Source organism: Equus przewalskii, chromosome 3 (assembly GCF_037783145.1).
Source record: "Equus przewalskii isolate Varuska chromosome 3, EquPr2, whole genome shotgun sequence".
NCBI lineage: Eukaryota > Metazoa > Chordata > Mammalia > Perissodactyla > Equidae > Equus > Equus przewalskii.
In genome coordinates, this window is record NC_091833.1 from 54,886,340 (window position 1) to 54,909,262 (window position 22,923).

A 22,923-nucleotide genomic window follows, 5' to 3' on the forward strand; every position below is an offset into this window, starting at 1 on the left:
GAGAGAGAATTAGCACCAGTTTCCATATTTTCCTACTTCTCATCCCAAGTGACTACTGTCCTTGGCAGGCAAATGGTCCTCAAATTGTAGTTTGTGTGTCATGTATCTATTTGAATTTCCTAGCATGCTCGTTAACATGTACATTTCTGGGAGCCACCCCAGCCCTCCTGACTTGGAAATTCTGGAGTTGGGGTTCGGGAAGTTACATGGTCGACAGTGCCCTAAATGATCTTTATGAACTCTAAAGTCTGACACTGATCAGACAGTCTTCTTAGGATGTATGTGGTTGGCAAGGAATGTGATGACGATGGCCCCTTTGGACTCAGGACTTGGTTTTGCTGGATCTCCATTTTTTTAGTTTCTTGACTTCCTTGGGGTAGATTGGTCAGGTTCTATGTAATATTAGTTTGTTAGGGCTGCTATAATGAAATACCACAGACTGGGTGGCTTAAACAACAGAAATTTATTTTCTTACCATTCTGGAGGCGAGACGTCCAACATCAAGGGGCCAGCAGGGTTGGTTTCTGGTGAGATCTCTCCCTTTGGTTTGCAGATGGCCGTCTTCTGTGTCTTTACATGGCTTTCCCTTTGTTTATGTATGTTGTCTGTATCTTATCTCCTCTTCTTATAAGAACACCAATCATATTGGATTAAGGCCCAGCCAGAGAGCCTCGTTTTACCTTATTTACCTCTTTAAAGGGCCTATCTCCAAATACAGTTACATTCTAAGGATTTGGGAGTTAGCACTTCAACATATGAATTTTGGGGGGAAGCAATTCAGCCCATAATAGTCTAGATGGATCTCAAAACTCTGTGTGAGTAAGTGGAAGATGAGCACTGCAGATTTATTATAAAGTTCCTTTCCCCATCCCGGCTTCTGTCCGTCAGAAGGAAGCCTACTCCTGACTGGTCTCTGGGTCTCTCTCTAATGCAGCAGCAAGGACATACAGACAATGGCAACTTGCTTTTCATTGGCTTGATTCCTTTTAAGCTCCATTTCTTTGACTGTAGAAGAGTCTAATTACTAATTTCTCAACTGCTTTAAATGATTAAGAGCGGTGGTTCTCGAAGGGAATTTGAGAAGCCAAAACTCTCTTCCTAATTAATATTAAGAGTTTCTTTCTTTCTTTTTTTTTTTTTTCTGGATTTCATCTGCACTGATTGTGTAAGAGCAATGGTGGCTAAAACTGTTGGTGCAGAATTAAGGCAGTAGCACCAAGCTGTACCACCAGTCACTATATAATTTCACAACTATGCATTTGCATTGCAGGAAATAAAATGCCAGTTTTCACCTAAAAATGCCCTTGATGAAGTAGTAAAAATTATTGTCTACTAAATCTCAACCCTTGAGCACACATCGTTTTAGTAGTCTGTGTGACAAATGGAAAGTATGAGTAAAACACTTCTGATGCATATGAACGTGCAGTGGCTGTTTTGGAGAAAAGCATTTATGTGATTGAATTGTGAGCCAAATTAGCCTCTTTTTTTCATAAAATACCATTTTAACTTCAAAGAACAAGCGATAGACGAACTGAGGTTATTCCGACTCATGTAGCTGGCAGACATGTTCATGAAAATGAACAAAGTGAGCCTGTCTCTTCAAGAAGAGCAATTGACAGTGTTTCTTGCTCATGATAAAATTCAAGCTTTCAAGTAAATATTAGAATTTTTGAAAACTTGTATCTGTTACTGTGAGCTTGATAGCTTATCAACAGTTGAAAATTATTCTGGTGAGACTGGTGATTTCAAATGTGATTTTCTTCATATTATATAATGAAATGTGTCAATATTTGGGAAACCTGCATAATTCACTGAACCACTATTTTCTAAATGACCAATGCATGTTACAAAACCATATGTGGGTAAAGATCTATTCTGAGTGCAAGATAGACCAACAAATTTTTACATAGAGTATAAAAAGTTCATTGATATGAGTTCAGATTCTACATTGCAACTAACCTTTAAGAAACTACCAATTGTCAAGTTTTGGTATATTATCAGAGAAGAATATTTGCAATTATCTGAAAGGATTATTATGAAAACTTTCCTTTTCCAATCACATATCTGAGTGAGGCTGGATTTTCTTCATTAGTTCAACAAAAAATGTATCATATCAAAACAGATTAAATGCAGATGCTGATATGAAGATCTAGCTGTCATCTATTTAAAGTAAACATTAGAGATTTGCAAAAATATTAAAAAATTCCATCTTATAACTATTTTTTTCTGTTTAGGAATATATATAAAAAACAAAAAATGTTATTTATTTAACATGTGATGGGTTTATTATTGCTATATTAAAATGAATTGATAAATACGTATTTAAAAAATTTCTCAGGGCCTGCCCAATAGCATAGTGGTTAGGTTTGCGTATTCTGCTTTGTGGCTCGGGGTTTGCAGGTTTGGATCCTGGGCACAGACCTACACACTGATCATCAAGCCATGTTGTGGCTGTGTCCCACATACAAAATAGAGGAAGATTGGCAGAGATGTTAGCTCAGTGACTAGACAATCTTCCTCAAGCAAAAAGAAGAAGATTGGCAACAGATGTTAGCTCAGGACCAATCTTCCTCACCCCAAAAAATAAATAAAATTTAAAAAATAAAAAAATTTAAAAAAAATTTCTCAGTTCCAATTTCTAATACAGTGAATATCTGTGGATATAATCCATATAAACAAAAGCTGTTTGGGGAGGTCCCAATAATTTTTACGAATGTAAAATTATCCTGAAACCCAACCATTTGAATACTACTGACTTAGACATTTTCCAGCCAAGTTGTAGTAGTTGGTTCAGAATTAATTTTGATTCATGGTTCACTTAAAGCCAAATATATTCACTATCTGAATGCTAAACATAGTAAGCTTGACTTTTGCTTTTTTTCTCATTGGGAGAAAAATCATAATGGTATTCTATAGCAAATTATTCTCATGCATAGATTAATGCCTGTTTTACCTGTCCTAATTCCAAATAAGGTTAGATAATCATGAACAAACTGGAAAATAAAAAGCTGTCTATGAGAACTAGTGTTTTGGAGAAATTTGTTTCAATCTAATAAAAATGTATTTAAATTAGCAGAGATGAAATACTGCCCTATGGAATACATTTGGAAATCTTGCCATAAATGTGCCCTTTTCTCCATCCTGCCCGATTTTCTTTTTCCAATTTATAGAGCATTTGTTTCCTTCCTCTCCTTTTCTTCTTTCTTTCACACCTCTGCTTTTATTCATTTTCCATCTTCTTTCACTATACCTTATTAGAGCTGGAAGGATTTCTTCACGTGTAGCAGTTTTTGGTTTCTGCCAGTGTCCTCAGGGAAAGATGCTGAATTGGTAAATATGACCAAGGCATTGACAAAGTGTAGGTGCGTCGCCCGTTCTCAGCTCCAGGACTTAAACGGTCTTCCATTCAGTATATAAAATTCAACACTGGAGTCTGTGCAGTGCTTCTATTCTTGCATTTCTGGAGGCTGTGAAGGAAGGTTAGGGGAAAGGATTTTAACTTAAAACTTATACCTTCCAGAAGAAATGACTTCAAAATAAGTGCTGCTATTGTACTGTGTTCTTCATAGATTTCTTTCTCATTTTTTCCTCTAGTCCAAAAGTCACTCCCGAGTTGGCCTGAAATCAAGCACCAAGCAAAAGGTATGTTTTTCCTCCTCTGCATTGTTCCTTTAAAAAAATAATCACTTTGGTGGATGCTTTTATTTTTTTCCGGAAGAGAATGACCTATTTTTGGAAGGTAAGGATACACGCAGAAACAAGGCCTTTTTGGATTTTCATTTACTTTGCCTCTGTAATAACAAAACTGAAATTGGAGAGAGATCCTGGAAATGAAATGGAATGAGAGAGATTTTGGAAACCCAGTGACAGAACCTGAGGATTTCCCATGACTCACAGTCAATTCCAAAAGCAAGGTCAGAGGATGCTCTACCAGATTCAGCTCTTTTATTTTCTAAGTCCTTCACAGTGAAGGAATTTGTTCCTGTCTCAGTTCGTATTTTTACCAGGTGTCATTCTCTCAGCATCTGCTATGGAGAATGACCTTCACCTATGACTTGTGGTGAATTGGCTAAAACATGAGCTCTCTGAGTCAGAAAGAATTAGTCTTACTTCCTGCTTCTGTCATTTTACTAGCTATGTGACCTTGGACATATTTGTTTGGAGAAGATGATCATACCCACTAGTATAATATTTTAAGGATAAAATTGGATAACATATGTGAAACCACTTATATCCTAGTGCCTAGCACAAAATAGGCAGTTAATTTTTTAAGTTCTACAATGTTTCATTGGTACTTTGGATTTACAAAACAACAGAAAATTTGAAATTCCAAAATCTTAATACTCAGAAATACATGCACACATTTACATATATCATGTTAATTCCTGGTGATGCATTGGGCAGTGATGTATATAGATTTATTAGAATTTGGAGAAGTTCATGTTAAAAAATTATTCTTTGAATGTAGATGTTTGAACTGTTTGGAGTACTTGCCTAACTTTTCAGGATAATGGATATATTGCCTCAGTACCTTTCTTGATGTCAATTGTTAGAGAAAAAACACTTTATGAATGCAATGCATCTAAGAGGTGCTTAAGAAGATTGAAAGAGGTAACATCTATGAAAGCACTAAACCCAGTGCCTGAGTAGATAGTAGCTGTTTTTATTAGAGAAACATCATGTTGATTGGGAAGAAGATGGACAGACCTGGGTCCCAACCCAGCTTCACCACTTAGCAGGTAATAATAGCTAACATTGGTACAGCTAACACTGCGCTCCAGGTACAGTTATGAGCACTTTTCAACCATCAACTTATTTAATACTCTCAGCAGCCCTCTGAGGTAAGTGTTCTTGTATCCCTCAGGGTCTGTCAGGAGAATGAAATCACACCAATAATTTGAACAGAAAGAATTTAATATGAAGAACTTAACAGTTTTAATGGGTGTGAAGTTGTCAACTAAGTAATGGAAAGAGTAAAAAGAGTGTGGGAGGGTAGCAATTCCAGGAAGCAGGTATCAAGTTTCTTCTTGCTTCTCCAGCTCTGCAGCTGCCTCTAGCACCCCCTACTGGCAAAGCTAACAAAAAGCTAGCTGACTACGGAGGAATGTGTTTGGCAGAGTTCCAGGCGTAGCATTGCAAAGCAGGTTACAGAAAGTTGGGTTTGGCAATGAGAGACAATAAATTAGTAATTGGTACAATTATTAGCTCCATTTTTGTAGATGAGGAAACTGAGGCACAGATGTGTTAAGCTGTGTTTGGCCAGTGCTACGGTCTGAATATTTATGTCCCCCCCAAATTCAAATCCTAACCCCCAAAGGTGATGGTATTAGCAGGTGGGACCTTTGGGAGGTGCTTAGGTCATGAAAGTGGAGCCCTCATACATGGGATTAATGCTCTTATAAAAGAGACCCCACAGAGCTTCCTTGGCCCCTTCCACCATGTAAGGACACAGCAAGAAGTCTACAATCCTCACCTGACCATGCTGGTACCCTGATCTCAGGCTTCCAGCCTCCAGAACCGTGAGAAATACATTTCTGTTGTTTATAAGCTACCCAGTCTGTGGTATTTCGTTATAGCAGCCCAAATGGACTAAGACACCTATCTAGGAAGAGGAGGGGTCAGAATTTAAACCTAGACAGCCTGGCTTCAGAGTTTATGCTCTTAACCTCTTGAACAAGTGACCAAGAATAAAAACACTTCTCTAAGCCTTACTTTTAAGATGCAAAAAATGAGGATGATAATCCATAACTTGTAGAGTTGTTCTAAGGATTCAATGAACAATATGCCTATTGTATTTCCTGGCGTATAGTAGATTCCTAGTAAATACTAGCTGTTACTAAATATGGCATTTTTCTTGTTTTGAGTATAGGAACCTTGTTTTGCCTCAGTGGATCTATGAGTCATTTTGAAAGTATTGCCTTTGCCTTGGGGGGATCCCATCTCCAGTGGGCTGTTTATTTAGTTGATTATCTCTCCAGTTTAGCATATTTAAGTGTTTATGTTGGAAAGTGAACAGCAGAGAGAATTTAGTGCTGGCCCTTGATCACTGGAGGCTTTATTGATGATGTCCTTAAAATCAGAATTTATCAGGGGCTGCGTCAGAGCACTGAGCTAGTCTCTCACTGCAGATTTAAGTGGTGGGGGAAATCATTGAATTTATTCATTCACTCTTTAACACAACAATTCTTTATTGAGTACCTAATTGTACCAGACACTGTGCTGGGCATCAGGGGTGATCTAGGTTGGCCTACTAGCCCTGCCCTAGAGACTGTTTCTTCCAGTCTGGGGGGAATGTGATGCAACAACTCAGCTGCTCAGTTTCCCTCACTCCTTGTTCTTGATACGTGTGTATGTGTGTATGTTTCTTGTTACAAAGATATAATGCTACCATGTGGGTAAAATATCTATGGGGCCTACTACAGAGTTGACCAATATCCAAGGGAGATGTTACGGGGCAGAGAGGTGTGAGGGGAGGGCAGCTGCCTCTCCCGAGGGACAGTCATTCATTAACTGGGGAAGAGGTAAGTCTCAGAGCAGACACAGGGAATGAGTGGGAGAGGCTGGGAGACAGCAGCCCTGGAAAGCTCTCGGGTCCCTGGTGGTAGGTCATAGGAGGTTTGTGTGCAGGATGTGAGTTGAGGCTCCAGGCTGGGTGCTGTGATGCTGCATGGTCCCTTTTGCTCTCACATGGTCAATAGATTGGGAGACAGAGCCAGGAACAGGCAGGGTCTTAGAGCTCTGGAAGTAGCAAACTGTGGTAGGATCAGGAACCTCTCCTCTATAAATCAGCTTGTTTTTATGCTTTATTTTCCCTCTGTGTTTACTTTTCTTTTGCTTCAAAGTGCCAAACATCCCAGTATCCCTAAGGGAATAAGGGAAGAGCTTTATGTGTATGCTTCAGCCAGAACTCTAAGAGGAAGCTGGCCTTGGAGGCCAGCATGGAAGTGGTGGCATCCAGGATACTTATGAGAGAACTCTAAGGTTGTAGTCATGTGGTCAAGGTCATACTAGATCTTCCTAGAAATTCTGCTAAAATTAACGATGTTAGGTTATATTGAGATATATTTTCTAGGACATGTGAATATCAAAACCTGTTCTTGACCCTCTCAGCTCAAGGGAATCAAAGGAAAATAAATACACAGAGGACAAAGACTAGCAAATGACTATTCTGTTATCCCACTGCAGAACTTCAGTGAGCTGGGCTGAAATAAATAGAAAACTTTTTTCTCTCCTTCCCATAAAATCTACTTTCTATTCCCCAAGTACATTTTCAAGATTAATAGCAATAGTAATAGTAAAAATAACATACAATCAATGTTCTGGTTGCTTTGCAAACATTCAGTGGTTGCACTGTTTTCATTTGATTTTAATCAGAAAGAAAATTGAATTGCCAAAGCTTACAGTTAACAGAGTGTTTTAAATATTCCGTCTCCTGCCCAGACATCCTGCTCTGGTGTTCAGTGATCTTGAGTTTACTATATCCTTTCTCTTATCAAAGCCATCTTCTCAGCTCTGATGAATAAATGCACAGTAAGTTACACTTGAATTATGTGGCTTAAAAATCTAACCTCTCCTATGAGTATTTGCATTTTAATAGGCGCTGGAGCTAATGCAATTGAGTTAAAGGGGTGGAATTTCTGGTATCAACAAGCAGGGAACAATTTTTGCTTGGTGGAAAGATCTTATCCTTGCTCCTAAGATTACATCATTTACTTGTAAGATCGATTCAGAAGGAAACATTAACTGGTTAGATTACCCAGAGTCACTATGTGTATAGTTGGTGGGGAGTCAGTACTCTAGTCTGGAGCACTGAGGCTGGCACTTTCCTATTCAGCCCATGATCCTCTCTCCCCACTCCACCCTGCCCCCATTCCCCACCAACCTCCTTGTTCATGAGTGTAACGTCCCTCTTTCTCACAGAATTGTAAGCTCTCCTTGAAACAAAAGTCATGTTTTGTTAATATTTGTATCTTTCCTCTACCCTCTTCTCTCTGGCACCTAGAATCTGAGAGCTTCCTAAATGTTGATAAGTATAGTGAAAAAATACCCCATACGCTATTTACACCTGCGCAAACCATGCCGTGGACATAATGGAGCCATTGTTAGTCTCAGGTCCCTGGAAAAGTAACTTTTAGTTTTTCCTGCTCAAGACTGTAAAGGCTCTTGAACATTTCTTGTGGTATTATTTTATTTTCTAAATCTGTCTTTATGTCCCATCAGCAGTGTTCTTTTGCCCATCTGATTCCTCCATTCAATTTCCCCTCGACATGAACAGCCTCCCCCACTATCAGCATCCTGCCCCAGAGTGGCACATTTGTTATGATCGATGAACCTACCTTGATGCCTCATTATCACCAAAGTCCATAGTTTACATTAGAGTTCACTCTTGGTTTTGTACCTTTTATAGGTTTTGACAAATGTATGATGTTTCCATCATTATAGTGTCGTACAGAATGGTTTCACTGCTCTAAAAATTCTCTGTGCTTTGCCTATTCTTGTCTCCATCCCCAACCCTGGCAGCCACTGATCTTTTTAGTCTCCATAGTTTTGCCTTTTCTAGAATGTCGTATAGTTGGAATCATACAGTATGTAGCCTTTTCAAACTGGCTTCTCTCAATTAGTAATATGCATTTAATGTTCCTCCATGTCTTTTCATGGCTTGATAGGTCATTTCTTTTTAGTGCTGCACAATATTCCATTGTCTGGATGGACCAGTTTGTTTATCCATTCACCTACTGAAGGACATCTTGGTTGCTTCCAAGTTTTGGCAATTTTTTTTTATTTGGCAGAATAAAACTGCTATAAACATTCATTGTGGGTTTCTGTGTGAACATAAGTTTTCCTTACATTTGGGTAAATGCCAAAGAGTGTGATTGCTGGATCAGTTTTTCCTTTTCCTTTTCTTCCCACAAATGACTCACATCCTTTGTTTGATTGTCCTCCAGTATCTGCTCCAGCTTGTGTGTACTCCCAAGTGTGCTTCCTGTTCTTGGCCATTTATTTCTTGCATTGAGCAGCTAGAGTCCCCAAGAATGATCTCTGCCCCACTGGGAGGAACGTAAGGAAAGAAAGAAGCATTATGTAACAATAGTAGAGAGAAGTTTTTAATGTAACAGCTAGATGTGGGCAAGTTAAGAAGTAGAAACCAGAAGATGAGTCTACAGCACCCCAGAGTTAAATTCTGTCTGCTCATGCATTCCTACTGGCATCAGAAAGAGTCATTTGGGCCTTTTACATCACTGTGAGGATCTGAACACTGAATCTAGCTTAAGGGAAATTAAAAGTCATTGCTTTCTAGTAGTGACAATTCCCCTTGAAAATCCTGAGGAAATCAGACTCCCTCAAGTGGAGTCCATATTATCTTTCATCCATGTTATCTTTTCATGGCCTATGAAAGGTGCCCAGTGGCTTTCTGGAAGATGCAGCCCGAATGTAAAATGACAAAACCAGCAAGATGAATTTAAGAGAGATGGAGATCGTCTCTGCATACTCACAACAACAGTAGGCTCTAGGAGAGCCTACTAGTTTTTCCAGAAAAAAAGAAAAAACACCCAAATTAGCATTTTTATGTTTTGGTTTTTAAAAAATTTTATTTCATTTTTCTAGAAAGAAGGAAGTTTTTGAGAAAAATATTGTTCAAAGGATCAAAGGCTGTGTATCAGACACAGTGACAGTAACGTTTGCAGTTTTCTCATTTCTGAATTTTAACCATAAAAGACCCAGAAGGACGAAGTGGGCATTTCAGCAATGTAGGTCAAATTCTATTGCCATGAGCCCCAAGGGGCTGTCTAGTCAGTGCTTTTTTTCCTCTTGAACTTGTGTTATATTGAATAGTATTTGGAAAATATGAGCCTTGGGCTTGGGAGAATATCATGAATTTTTAATGTGATGGCATTTGTTAAATGGGTACTGGAGTCATTTCGCTCTTCCTTTTACTCCTTTTCTTTTCCCTTGCCTTGGTGGAGTGCAGCCTAAGTCTTACCAAAGCTCGTAGTCACTCTGTATCTCCTTCCCCCATGGCTCAGGTCAAAGGTCTCCGTCATTCCTGTCTTCTCTCCCTTAATTTTCCAAAACCCTGAGACATTCCTGAGATAGAATGCATGCTCAGACTCGCTTAAGCTAGAGCCTAGCCTCTCAAACTCAAAGGAGCTGGCTTCAAGGATGGCGTAGGCCAACAGTTCTAAGAATCCCTTTCATCAAAGAACAAATGTATTTGTATAAATCCTGTGGGAGGTGAGGCCCGAGCTGGATTGCTCAAAGCATCCACCTTGTATTTCTGGAGCAAAGGAAAAATAATAAGGCCTCTGAGTACAGCTCTCCTTGTTAAATATTAAATATGGTCACTGCTCAATTCCCCTGTGGTTCTCTGAGTTTTAGTAGTTCTCTTCGAGCTGGTCCTCTAATGGGCTTTTCTAACCTGTGAGTTAAACTCACTGTTTTGGAATGGCAGTCACTCGACAAGGAGAACCAATGAGCTCAACTTCATAGGAGGTGGGGACCAGGTGAGATTGTACTGGGAAATGTCACAGAGGAGCTGTGAAGCAATCTAAATGCAGTGCAGTCTCTCCTCTTAACTGAAGGGAATACTCGCTCTGAAAAATTCATGGCCCTTCAACCCAGAATTGGTCCAGATACCCTTGTGTCAGGCTGTTCTGAAGTCAAAAGTTTGATTTTGTGTCCACAGCTTTCTCTAAGTGGCCTTTTATTTTAGGTTAACTAAAACAAAGAAGGTGTTTTGATTTGCATAAATTAAAATCTTGCATGGTTCAGAAATGCTCTAGATAGGATTTCAGAAGGGAAGAATGAAAATGTATCTTTTCCCCGTTTTCTTATAACAAAGATGATTCTTTATTCAGAGACTGGAAATTCACAGCTCGGTCACGTTTTGTTTTGCCCATTTGAGTGATTTTTTAAAAATACTGAGCCAGTACTTTAAAATGTGAGTGTTTTTGCACAAATATCTGGATTTCGGGCTTGTCCTGGAAAAACGGACTATCTGGAATGTTAGCATGGATTTCCAAATAGCACTAATCAACTGTAGCTGAGCAGCCACTGCCCCTTCTGAGCAGGGCAAGGCACCTCCAGTTCACCGTGTTCCTCACTTTCCTCGTCTTCCCGATACCTCCAACTCATGCCATTCACTGCTTTCCTGGCCTCAAGAGGTATTTGAGTTTTGACCTCTATTCAATGAGATATTATGCTACTTCTATCCTTGAGGAGTTCTAAGTCCTTAGAAGATAGTTTAGGTGAGATCAACCCCGCACTGTCTTGCAAACACATCCTATTTAGCAAATTCATTAACTAGGGTTCAAGTTTTCTTAGTAACATGTTAGGCTTCATCAAAGAATTACTTTAAACAATTTTTGTTTAAACTGATTTTCTTCTAATGTATTATAATGTTTAGGCCTTTTTGTAGAAAGTAATTCAGTTTCATACATCTTGCATTTCCTATCAGGCCCTTGACTTACAGAACAGCCATTCTGCATCCTGTTTAAGCTGAGAATAATTATCCTTTAAAATGAAACTAAAGAGAGTCTAATGTATGAATATGCTAACTTGCTACATAATGACATAAGTCCAAGTCTAGACATTATTCCAAACATAAATCTTGCAGATAAGAATATTCTCAAACATCAGTAACCCAACAAAATAGGAGGGAGAAATAAGATAGTCCACAAAAGGAGGAGTAGCAAGGAAAATCTAAACATTAAAATGCAAATAATGAGTCAGCCCTGGTGGCCTAGTGGTTAAAGTTCGGCACTCTCATCACTTTGGTGGCTTGGGTTCAGTTCCTAGTCATGGAACCACATCACTCGTCTATCGGTTGCCATGCGGTGATGGAGGCTTACGTTGAAGAACTAGAAGGACTTAGAACTAGGATATACCACCATGCACTGGAGCATAGGAGAGGAAAAAAAGAGGAAGATTGGCAACAGATGTTAGCTCAGGGCAAATCTTTCCCTGCCAAAAAAAAAAAAAAAAAAAGCAAATAATAGGATTTTGGGAGGCTGCTGTCTGAGCTGATGGTTCCAGAACCACAGCATCACTGCCATGACCAGGCCTGATCTAGGATGAGCTGACCAAGGTATGCACAAAATTTCAGAAGGTGCCAAAAAACTTAATAATCATGATAAATACTTTAATGAAGCATTTTATAATTTTAATGCAATATCCTATAAATAAAAATTAACGCCAAAAAGATCCATGATGGATAAAATGGCCTTGTTGGCCAAAAGGCTGAAACTTGGTCAGCATTTAGGAGTACTTACCCTATGCCAGGTAGAGAGCTAAACACCTTTCCTGCTTTTTAAATTTTTTTCAATTTAATATGCAGAAGAACTCCGTGAAATAAATTCTATTATTTCCCATTCTTCTTTCCATTTTCGAGCTGAGCAAACTAAGGTTTAAAGATGTTGAGTCACTTGTCCAGGTTAGAGCTAATAACTGACAGAGCCAGGATCCAGGCAGCTTGACTCCGGAAACTGCTGGTGTCCACGGTACTATACTGTCTACTCCTGCTGGGATGGCTCAGCTCAGAGTTAGATCATCAAATTCTGTGGATGTTGATGTGGCTGCACTATCTTGGCATTCCTTCTGGATTAGGGATAGGTTCATGACCTCAGAGCAGCCATGTAAGGACTGGCCTGAAGGAGCTGAATTAATGGTGGGAAGACATAGCTTATTGGTTTTCCTACACTAGATGGTTTCTGTCCAACCCAATATTGGGGGAGGGGGGCGAGGGAGGAATAGAGGAGGCAAAGGAGAGAGAGAGAGAATCAGGAAATACACTGTACTACACAGAGAGAGAGAAAAACCTAAAGACAGTGAGACCAAGACAACAAACAAATTTGTTGGTAGAGGCAAGAGCAATGAGGAAGAGACTATTTCACCTTAAAGTTGAAGCCCAGAATAGAGAGCAAGGGAATCCTGCAGCTGAAGGAGACCCTCAAAACTCAGCGCTAGAGCTGTAGTGAGATGATGCTCCCGTCTCTGGGAGTGTGTCTGAGCTCACTCCAGCCTGTCTTCTGGCTTCATTTGCTGTATGTTCTCCTCCTGTCCTTCCCTACACATCCATATCTTAGTAGGTAGCCTAAGGTGTTCACCATAACCTGAAATAGCCCCATGGGCCATTGCTCCCAATTTCGCAGTCCTGTCTTCCCGATCTAAGTTGTCCTGTCCTCCCATCCTTTCACTCTGTTCACCCCTTTCCTGACCATCCTGCCTCTCCTAGCCGTCATCACACTTTATGTAAGAGCGTTCATCAACGGAGCCACGTTTTTCCTTTTGTGATGCTTCATGAATCTGTAAAGAGCCCAGTTGTCTGTGATCCTTCAGCTAACTCTCCAAGTGCTTCATTATCTGTCAGTTTCTCCGTGCCTGCAGGCCTGGAAGCGGAGGGTCTGGAGCTGAGAGGGCTGGTCACAAGCGGGCAGTGTCTGAGAGGTAAGAAAGAAGTTCAGTTCAGTTAGCGGTACACTGTAAACACATCTGCTCACTTTATTGGCATATTTCCTATGAAATAGTTGCTTTCAACTTCAGACTTGCTGCTGCTGCTACAACCAGACTAAAAATACCTGTGATAGATTTCCCAGTACTACTCATCTCACTAAAAATAATAATTAACCGTCTAACTCAGTGGTTCTCAGTCCTGTTGGATCCAGTAACCCCTTTTGGCAGTAAATTTTTAACAAAAATTTTCTATTGACTCCTTTGCTATTTGTATGGATAATTTAACCTATTTACACATACTTTTAAAAAATGCTCTAACTGTACAATAAGAAATAAAAGGAAAGTAAATTAAGTAAAAATAAAGTAAATGTAAATTCTTGGGCAGGACTATCCCAGAGACATAAAAGGCTGTCAGATATTTCTACCGCATTTTAGAATCATTGAGAGTGGGACTGTGAATAATGCAATCTGATACAGGTGTTTTATATTAGTCATTCAAAACCCATGAGCAATGTTAAGGTCAGTGACGATTTCCCCAAATGGTAACTGTGGTAAGCAGAATAATGGCCTTTCCAAGGATGTCCATAGCCCAATTTCTGGAAACTGAACATGTTACCTTATGTAGCACAGGGGTCTTTGCAGATATGATTGAGTTAAGGATGCTGAGATGGAGAGATTATTCTATATTATCCCAGTGGGCCCAGTGTAATCACTGGGGTCCTTATAAGAGAGGGACAGGACTGTCAGAGTCAGGGAAGTTGTGACAACAAAAGAAGAGGTTATAGTGGTGCAGGGCCGTGAGCTAAGGAATGTGGGCTGCCTCTAGAAGGTGGAAAAGGCAGGAAAAGGGATTCTCCCCAAAACTTTCAGAAGGAACACAGCCTTAACGACCCACTGTAGACTTCTGACCTATAAAATTGTCAGATAATGAATATGTATTGGTTTAAGCCAGTAAGTTTGTGGTAATTTCTTACAGCAGCAAAAGGAAACTAACATAGTGACCAACTTTTGCAAAACTCCAATCTATCAAAATTCAATTTTTATAAAATTTATATGATAGCTTCCTTCCTGGGAAATTTATTGAGTAATCAAAATGTGCAAAAATACCTTGTGATTAGATGTAACATGGCGCTCGATTCTAGACTGAAATGATTGTAAACAGGGTTTTCACTGTGTTACCAAGGTCTTCTATTTTCTCCCTCTTCTACCTTCTCTCTTCTCTGCTCTCACCCGCTTGCAGTTTGGGTTCATGTTTCATTTAGCTTCCATGTTGTTTTGAGGTCTGCTTGCCTTGTGACTTCACCTTCCCTTTACAGATAGGTGTTGTCTGCACAGCTCCCTCCCTGAGGCTGCCAGCTGTTACAGTTCTTGGTCAAGGAACATGCTCTTCTTTCAGCCTAAAATGACCTTCAACTTCCAGTCCTTAGGTCTGATGCCTAGAGATCCTTCAAACCTTACTGCCATCATTTCCAAGCAGGTTCTTTGACCTCCACTGTCGTGGGTCAGTCCTTCTCTTGGATTTTCGTTGGTCCCTAAACTTACTTATCTTTTTTTTTCTAAAGATTGGCACCTGAGCTAACAACTGTTGCCAGTCTTCTTTTTTTTTCTGCTTTTCTCCCTAAATCCCCCCAGTATATAGTTGTATATATTTTAGTTGTGGGTCCTGTTAGCTGTGGCATGTGGGACGCTGCCTCAGCATGGCCTGATGAGCTGTGCCATGTCTGCGCCCAGGATCCGAACTGGCGAAACCCTGGGCCGCCGAAGCAGAGCGTGCCACCTTAACCACTCGGTCACAGGGCCGGCCCCCTTACTTATTTTTTATCTGTCACCTATTTTGTTGTTTCTATGTACAGACACTGTGCTAAGCACTTTGGATATATTTTTACATATTTGTATCATGTACCAGTCCTATGGGTTAGTTATTTTTATCCCCATTTTACAGATGGGGAAACTGAGACTCAGAGAGTAAATATTGAAAACTCTATAAGTTAAAAAAAAGGACTCTTGTTCTTAGAATCCTTTATGTTCACAAAAGATTAACTTTAAGTGGATTACATTTAAAAGGATTAAATGTTTATAACTTTTTACTCGTTAGTAATCATTGATTATGTGTGTATATATAGAGAGAAAAGTTTCCAGACTATGCCCTCCACTCTTCAGGATGCTTGCCTTTAGAGTGGGTGGATGATTTGCTTGATACATTTCTAGCATTTGACGTTTTTACAGTGGTCAATTAGTGGAGTCGAATTTATTTGGCCTTCATGTATAAAGTCTAAAAAACTTTAAAAATAAGTAAAAGTTTTTAATGGTGTTTCAACCCTTTTCTAGGCCAATTACTTGTTTTTTTATGTAATTTTTCGTGTGTAGGTATGAATTTAATTCATTTACGTATTGATTTGTTCCACACTTACTTATTGAGTGTCACCGTGAACCAGGTTCTGTTCTAGGCACTGGAGATATTGCAGTGATGAAGAAAGACCATGGAGCTCACGTTCTGGTGGGGCGTATATTCAGTACTGCCTTGATGGACATGGTACTAAGAAGAAAATGAAAGCCTGATAAGGTGATAGAAAGTGATAGGGAGCTCCGGTAGATAGTAGGAGAAGGCCTCTCTGAGGGGCTGTAATATGAGCATGAGCCTGGAATAAGGGGGAAAGCCCTGGGAATATCTGGTGAAATATGTTCCAGAATTTAATTTGCAATTTTTATGCAATTGTTTGGGTTTTATTTTGAAACCAGAGTTAATTGTATCAAAAGTACTTATTAAGTGTGTCCTAGGTGTTTGGTGGGTGAGGTGGGCTGTTGGGTAGCAGAGAAATACAAGATCTGACCTTGGCCCCCTGATTTATAACCTTGGTGGGAGTTGAGAACAACGTGCTGAAAATGCCGAATGGTAAAAAACAGTGTAGAATTATTTGGTGCTAAATTGTGTGACACAGATTCCAGGTTTGGGGGGACCCCATTGGGTCTTATATCTTCAGAAGTAAAAGTCTAGTTTTGCTAGATTTGCTAGATTCAAACTTTTTTTTTTAAAGATTGGGTACCTGTGATAACAACTGTTGCCAATCTTCTTTTTTCGTTTTCTTGCTTTTTCTCCCCAAATCCCCCCAGTGCATAGTTGTGTATTCTAGTTGTAGGTCCTTCTGGTTGTGCTATGTGGGACACCACCTCAGCATGGCCTGATGAGTGGTGCCATGTCCATGCCCAGGATCTGAACTGGTGAAACCCTGGGCCGCCGATGCAGAGTGTGTGAACTTAACCACTTGGCCATTGGGCCAGCCCCTAGATTCAAACATTTTTAAGGACGAGGCAGTAGAATGAAGCAAGACAGTGGCAAAAATTGTCTTTTTTGTGTGTGTGTGTGAGGAAGATTGGCCCTGAACTAACATCTGTTGCCAATCTTCCTCTTTTTGCATGAGGAAGATTGTCACTGAGCTCACATCTGTGCCAGTCCTCCTCTATTTTGTATGTGGGATGCCACCACAGTGTGGCTTGATGAGCGGTGCTGGGTCTGCACCCGGGATCCGAACCTATGAACCCTGAGCCGCTGAAGTGGAGCACGTGAACTTAACTACTATGCCACCGGGCTGGCCCTGGGAAAATATTCTTTAATGGAACTATAGTTCTTATTGCTAAAGGAATTTCCTTCTCTTAGGAGCTATTTCTGGAGTCTGTGACATACAATTTTATTTGGAGATAGGAAACTTTATTGGGAATCCAGACAATCAATTTACAGTCTACAGCATCCTAAGCAGTGGTAGCTTTCCTTAAACCCAGACTCCCGAGTCACTGTAGTGTGGTAGGAAGGAGAGCAAATGCATTCTTTTTCCTGTTTCTCTTCCCCTTTGCTCCCCTGTACTACGGACAAGTGAGAGTTGTGATCTTGATGTGGACTTATAATCAAATTAACACTGTCCATTGTCTAGCACAGAACTCTCAATAATGGTTCCCATTTTGGGCTCTCAGTAAATGATTCATTACTTGACTATGAATGTGCTAACTGTATTTGTGCTAGTGGGATTATGACATTTTTGATATTTTCCAAGTTTTCCACTTTCCACAAATCCCAGTCATTCATAGCACAGTTTCTGATTAAACTTGTTTCTGATTATATTACCTTTCAAATTAAAAAAACAGGAAAAAATAATAATTCAAAGAAGTTGTTGGATTTATTATGTTAATGAGTGCTTATTTAGTTTGCATGATAGACTTTTCTTTGCTAAATTTAATTTTTTGCTTCAAAGATTTTATGCTCGAATCAACTTTTTCTTTTATTTAATCATGAGTATTATTGCAAGCATTAATTATAATACCTAGCGTTCACACTATGATTCTCACCCCAAAATATAGAAACATATTTTTAAATTCAGAAATCCCTTAAGCTTAAGCCTACATAGAAGACAGGCAGCAAATATTTGCATTTTATGGAAGGGCTTGGAGATTAGGAGACTAAAACAACAACAACAAACCAGATACGCTTTTCTTTGATCTGATTGGAAATATACTTTTTTTGCAAGACTGCCTGGTCTGTTCCTAAAGCTGTTCCTAAGGATACTAGTGAGAAGGTTTATTTATTTATTTATTTATTTATTTATTTATTTATTTTTGCTGAGGAAGATTGGCCCTGAGCTAACATTTGATGCCCGTCTTCCTCTTTTTTGCTTGAGAAAGATTGTCACTGAGCTAAAACATCTGTGCCGATCTTTCTCTATTTTTTTGTATGTGGGATGCCACCACAGCATGGCTTGATGAGCGGAGTGTAGGTCTACACCCGGGATTTAGGCTGTGATTCCTGGGCTGCTGAAGCTGAGTGCATGAACTTAACCACTACGTCACTGGGCTGGCCCGTGAGAAGGTTTTTTGAAATACGTGTAAGCACTGCTACAAACCTGAGTCAGAAGTCTTTCCTTGTGGTTTTGATTTATAATTTCATTAGCTGCAAAATCAAAGACTAGATGGCCCCTTATTTGTTCTCTGGAGTTAGAATTCCAGGCAATGATTTTGACTGCTTCTCACATGGGGCCTTTGATTGTTTCGGAAGAGCTTCATTGCTATGTGTAGTATGTGGATGTGCGGGTCCTGGTCCTGTTTGCCTGCTTGTACCTTCCTTGCCCTTCCTCTGCTCTGCTCCCTGTGATGGGCAATCCAACCTGGAAGCCTGGATTGATCCCCAGGCTCCTCCGTGTCAATTGGTCTCTGGCAGGGGTCAACCAATGTGGGGAACTGGAGGGTGGAGGGTGGAAGAAGCCAGGGCACCAGCTCCTTCAGGGGACCCCGGCTGCTGCCTCCTCCCGTGACCCCTCTAGCCTCAGGCTGGTCGGAGCTTTCTGCTGTTGCTAATCTCTGAGCTGCCTCACTTTCCTATTTGGTCTCTCAACAGCTCTTCATCGCCTGTGCCACCAATTCTCCGTTATCAAAGTCCCTGTTTTAGGTATGTGCAGTGGCATCTGATTTCCAATTAGACCTGGACTGATACAGCTGTCAGTTCTCAGAGATGATTGCCAGCAGAATGAACCACTGTCCTTGTGAGAATTTTTGGGAAATTAAAGTTTACGAAATTTACCTCATTTCAGACCTCAAGGACGAGAATAATATGGGAAAACTGAGATAATAACTTTATCATTTTGTACGCAGTTACTTCTGAGCTGATGAATTAATTTTATATACTGCTATAAAATGAGATGTTAATTACATCAACCTGTGAGTTTCTTTATTGTCCACCTTGGATTTGTAACATTTTGTGAGTAGTGAATGATATAATGCGGCATAAAGTGATGTTGCTGAAATATATTAATTGAAATATTTAAAAGTTTATACCTAAAAGCACAATATCTTTGTCCTTATTTGAGGCAGATGCAGTCCTCAGTATTACTGGTAATACTGAGTCGAGTATATAGTGTCTTCTGCATTTCTTTAACCACCTGGCACTCTGCAGTGGGGAAACCACTGGACTAGAAATCATAAAACATAGATCTTATCTTGGGTTGGGTTCCCTAGTGAGAGGGATGGGGAAGTGATTTTATTGAGCGAAAAATCCATAAGGAAGTGAGGGAACAGGACAGGGCAGAGGAAGAAGATAAGCAAAGATACGTTTTAGCTGAAGTCTAGCCTCAGCCTGATCACATGGGGGAACTCTGGGACACCACAGAGGAGTTCCATCTTGAGACAGGGTGACTGGACTTTGGTACCCCTGTATCAGTCAGTCTTTCACTATGGTGGCCCCTGGGTGGGGTAGTAGTACATAACCTCCATGGAGAGCAATTCTTTGGAGGAAGGTCAGCTGTCAGTTCTTAGCAGCAACACCTACAGCAGCTGAGAGATGGATAAACTGACCTAATAAAGGAGATGCGTGTGGGGTACCCACAGCATCTGCTATAGATATCAATACACATGGTACCCTGTCTCCACCACTTAGGAACCCTTTGGCACTGGACAAAACACAGCTTCTCCAAGCCTCAGGTTCCTTCTCTGTTTAAGAATGAAAAAGAGAGGGAATAACAGCCACTGGATCACTTTCCTTATCATTCATCAATGTGCTTTGTAAGAAATAAAGTGCTATGGAAGTATTACTTTCTCAAGTGGCTGGTCTGTCGGGGGAGAGGGCAGTGCAAGGTGATAAAGTTAATTTGAAAACTGGTTTAAACATGATCACGGTCTTCCCTTGGGTTCGTCTGAAAACAGTCTGAAACAAGGACTTAGGTAAAGGTAGTTTATTTTGGAGGTGATCCTAGCAGGCAGGAGTGAGGGAGGGGGGAGAGTGAGACAGAAATGGAGGAAAAGCCAATAAACAAGTGTGCCACTGGGGTTTCTGCAGCAGTGTGGTTAGGGCTCAATTGCGTGCACTCGAGACAAGCGGTTATCAGCAGGAAGCGAGTCAAGGCCTGAACGGCACTGTTCAACTCAGCACCAAAATTGTCCCTGTCTGCTAGACCACGCTCTTGGCACTGTTCAGATCTGTCAGTGCTCTTCATTAATTCCATTCTGTCACCGATTTTTCAAAGACTAGGCTGACCTCTGTCTCTAAGAAAAGATTTAACAGCAACAAGCTCCAGTCCCCCTTGCTGTAGCTGATTCTGAGGCCACAATTGATATCCATCATCTCTTTCCTCCATGGACTATCCACTCTAGACTTACCTCACCCTCCACCAGCACTTCTGAGGTTGCTTGCCCAGTAGATGACCCAGATCCTCACCCGTGAGGGGTCTGGGACTGGGTTGATTGACTTCTGCCAATTGCCTGTTTCCTGTGATCAGTGGGGATAGAAACATCAAGAGATGCCCCAGTGAATCCCCAGATATCCAGACTGACTTCTCCTTTCACTCATTGTGGAGCCGCAACCCAGTCTCCTCAGGATTATCATAGTCAGTTTCTCTGCCAATATAGAAACTTCATTCTTTGCCCGTGGTCCATTGGCATGAAGAGCCTGAGTGATCAGGTAGATTCACAGCTTTAGGCTCAGTGTCCTCACAGAGAAGTGTTGCCCTCCAAGAACCAGGACTTCTATTCTAGCAGAGATTAAAGTTATGGAAACAAGAAGTCCCCAGTTAAGCAGTGTCACTGGGAGTGATGATGAGAGGAGCCAACCATGTTTACACCCCTTGGTGCCCAGACCTTTGTTTTATAGCTTTGGGGTACACAGCACCAGGTAATGCATATAATGTTTCAATGCATATAATGCATCTTGGAGAATAGCATCCCAACCCTGCAGGTTGTAGGCGTGAGTTGATGTCACATCTGAGCCAAAATGAGGCCATTCTAATATTCTGTCAGGCAGGGTCCTTCTGTGTGATGTGATATGCCATAGGACCAGTGGATCCTGGGGCCATGCGTCCACTGTTGCATCTTTTCTAGGAGAGCGGCTGTCACCATAAAGTGAGTCTAACTCACACAAATGTCCATCTGATCCATAGCTGAAATCAGAGGTGAGCGCCCAAAAATGTCAGTCATGGCACCAGGTGTGTTTGCTACCGTTACTATCACAAGATCTTTTGTGAGATTCCTCCTTTTATGTGATGCTGGGCTAGGAGCTGTACCCAGCAAGTGCACAGACAGTGGCTCTGCCCTCCTTGATTTTCTATCCTGTTCACATAGTCATTCAGGAAACAGTGGGTAACTGTTATGTGCCAGCTTCTATGTTACAGACACAAATATGAGTAAGTTTCTGTCCTTTGGGAACTTACCACAGGAAATAGATTTATAAATAGTGAACTGTATTTTGTAATTGATGCTTTTAATATAGGGAGCACAAGACAGAGTAATTAATCCTGCCTGGAAAAGTCTGGAAAGGCTTTACTGAGGAGGTGATATTTGGGTTGACTGTTAAATGATGAATATGAGTTTTCAAAATAGACACTGGCAGACAGAAGGCATGCTAGGTAGAGAAAACAGCATCAGCAAAGGCACTGAGACGTGAAGAAACATAGCATAACTAGGGAATGACAGGAACTTTAGGGACAAGAGCAAAGGGTATACGTTGCTGGGCTGGGGAGAATTAGAGAGGGATAGAATGTAAGAAAGAAGGAAAGGTTGAACCAGCCAAATTGAAAGGCCCAGTATTATTCTAAGGAATTTAGGTCTGACAGGCATCTCCAACGTAGACATATGAGTATAGACAATGCAGTCAATATAGTGGAAATATTAAGCCGGATGTGCGTGGGCGGTGGTGTTGGACAAGGTGGTGTTGGAGTAAAGCTCTCAGAGCCTGTGCCACAGCACAGCCAGAAGGCTGGAAGTGGAAGGAGCCTTCCCCACCAATTTCAAGTGCGTTTCCAGTGAAATCCTGCAATGGAAGTCAACATAGTCTAATAAAGTCAGTGCTATTCTGATTGAAGCAATGGAGGCAGTGGAGTAAGGGAGTCTGAAAGGAAGGGGCCTTGAGACCTATCTGAATATCCCTTGCTGTCTTTGTTTACCAGGTGAAAAAATGAAAAGTCACGTGAAATCGTGTATGACCTATCTTAGGCTATAACATGAATCTTTGAGAATCTGAAACCCTTTCTCTTTATGGTTATCTTCTTCAGATATCAAAATGTTAGGGACAGAATCTCAAATGTCATGTGTGAAATTTTATTTCATAAAATGTTGGGTGGTAATTACAGTGCAATCAATGTTGGCTATTCTTCTTCTTCTTATTTTAATGAACCAAAGCACTCAAACAAGTGTGTTTTGGAAGCAGGTAAGGGGAAAGGTGAGGAGAAATGGGGTAAGAATGTGCTGAGTCCCTGCTTGGATGGGGACTGGGGAAGGGCAATGGGGGTCCCTAGTGCTAGGAAAGTTGTCAAAAGTTGTCTCCGACATGCCACATTCCCTCTTTCTGAAGTTCTTCCACAGTCAACATTAAGCTTGGAAAATCAGCAAGAGTCTTGGAACTGGAGGTGGTGGAGGCAAGTTAGAAATACTCTATCTTCGTGTTGCTCTGAGCTCTTATCTTTTGTCCTGTGGTGACATCTATCTTCTTAATTTGATCCCTAAACT

General features: G+C 40.6%; 1 protein-coding gene across 5 annotated transcripts in view; it reads left to right on the forward strand.

Annotated features, from left to right (window-relative positions):
• The window catches only part of RASGEF1B (RasGEF domain family member 1B), a 701,851-nt gene that overhangs the window by 289,810 nt on the left and 389,118 nt on the right, over positions 1 to 22,923 (forward strand). For all 5 annotated transcript variants that reach the window (XM_070614553.1, XM_070614551.1, XM_070614552.1 and 2 more), the window contains one exon: positions 3,595 to 3,642. In XM_070614553.1, the coding sequence (XP_070470654.1) occupies positions 3,595 to 3,642 (48 nt within the window). The remainder of the gene's footprint in view (positions 1 to 3,594; positions 3,643 to 22,923) is intronic.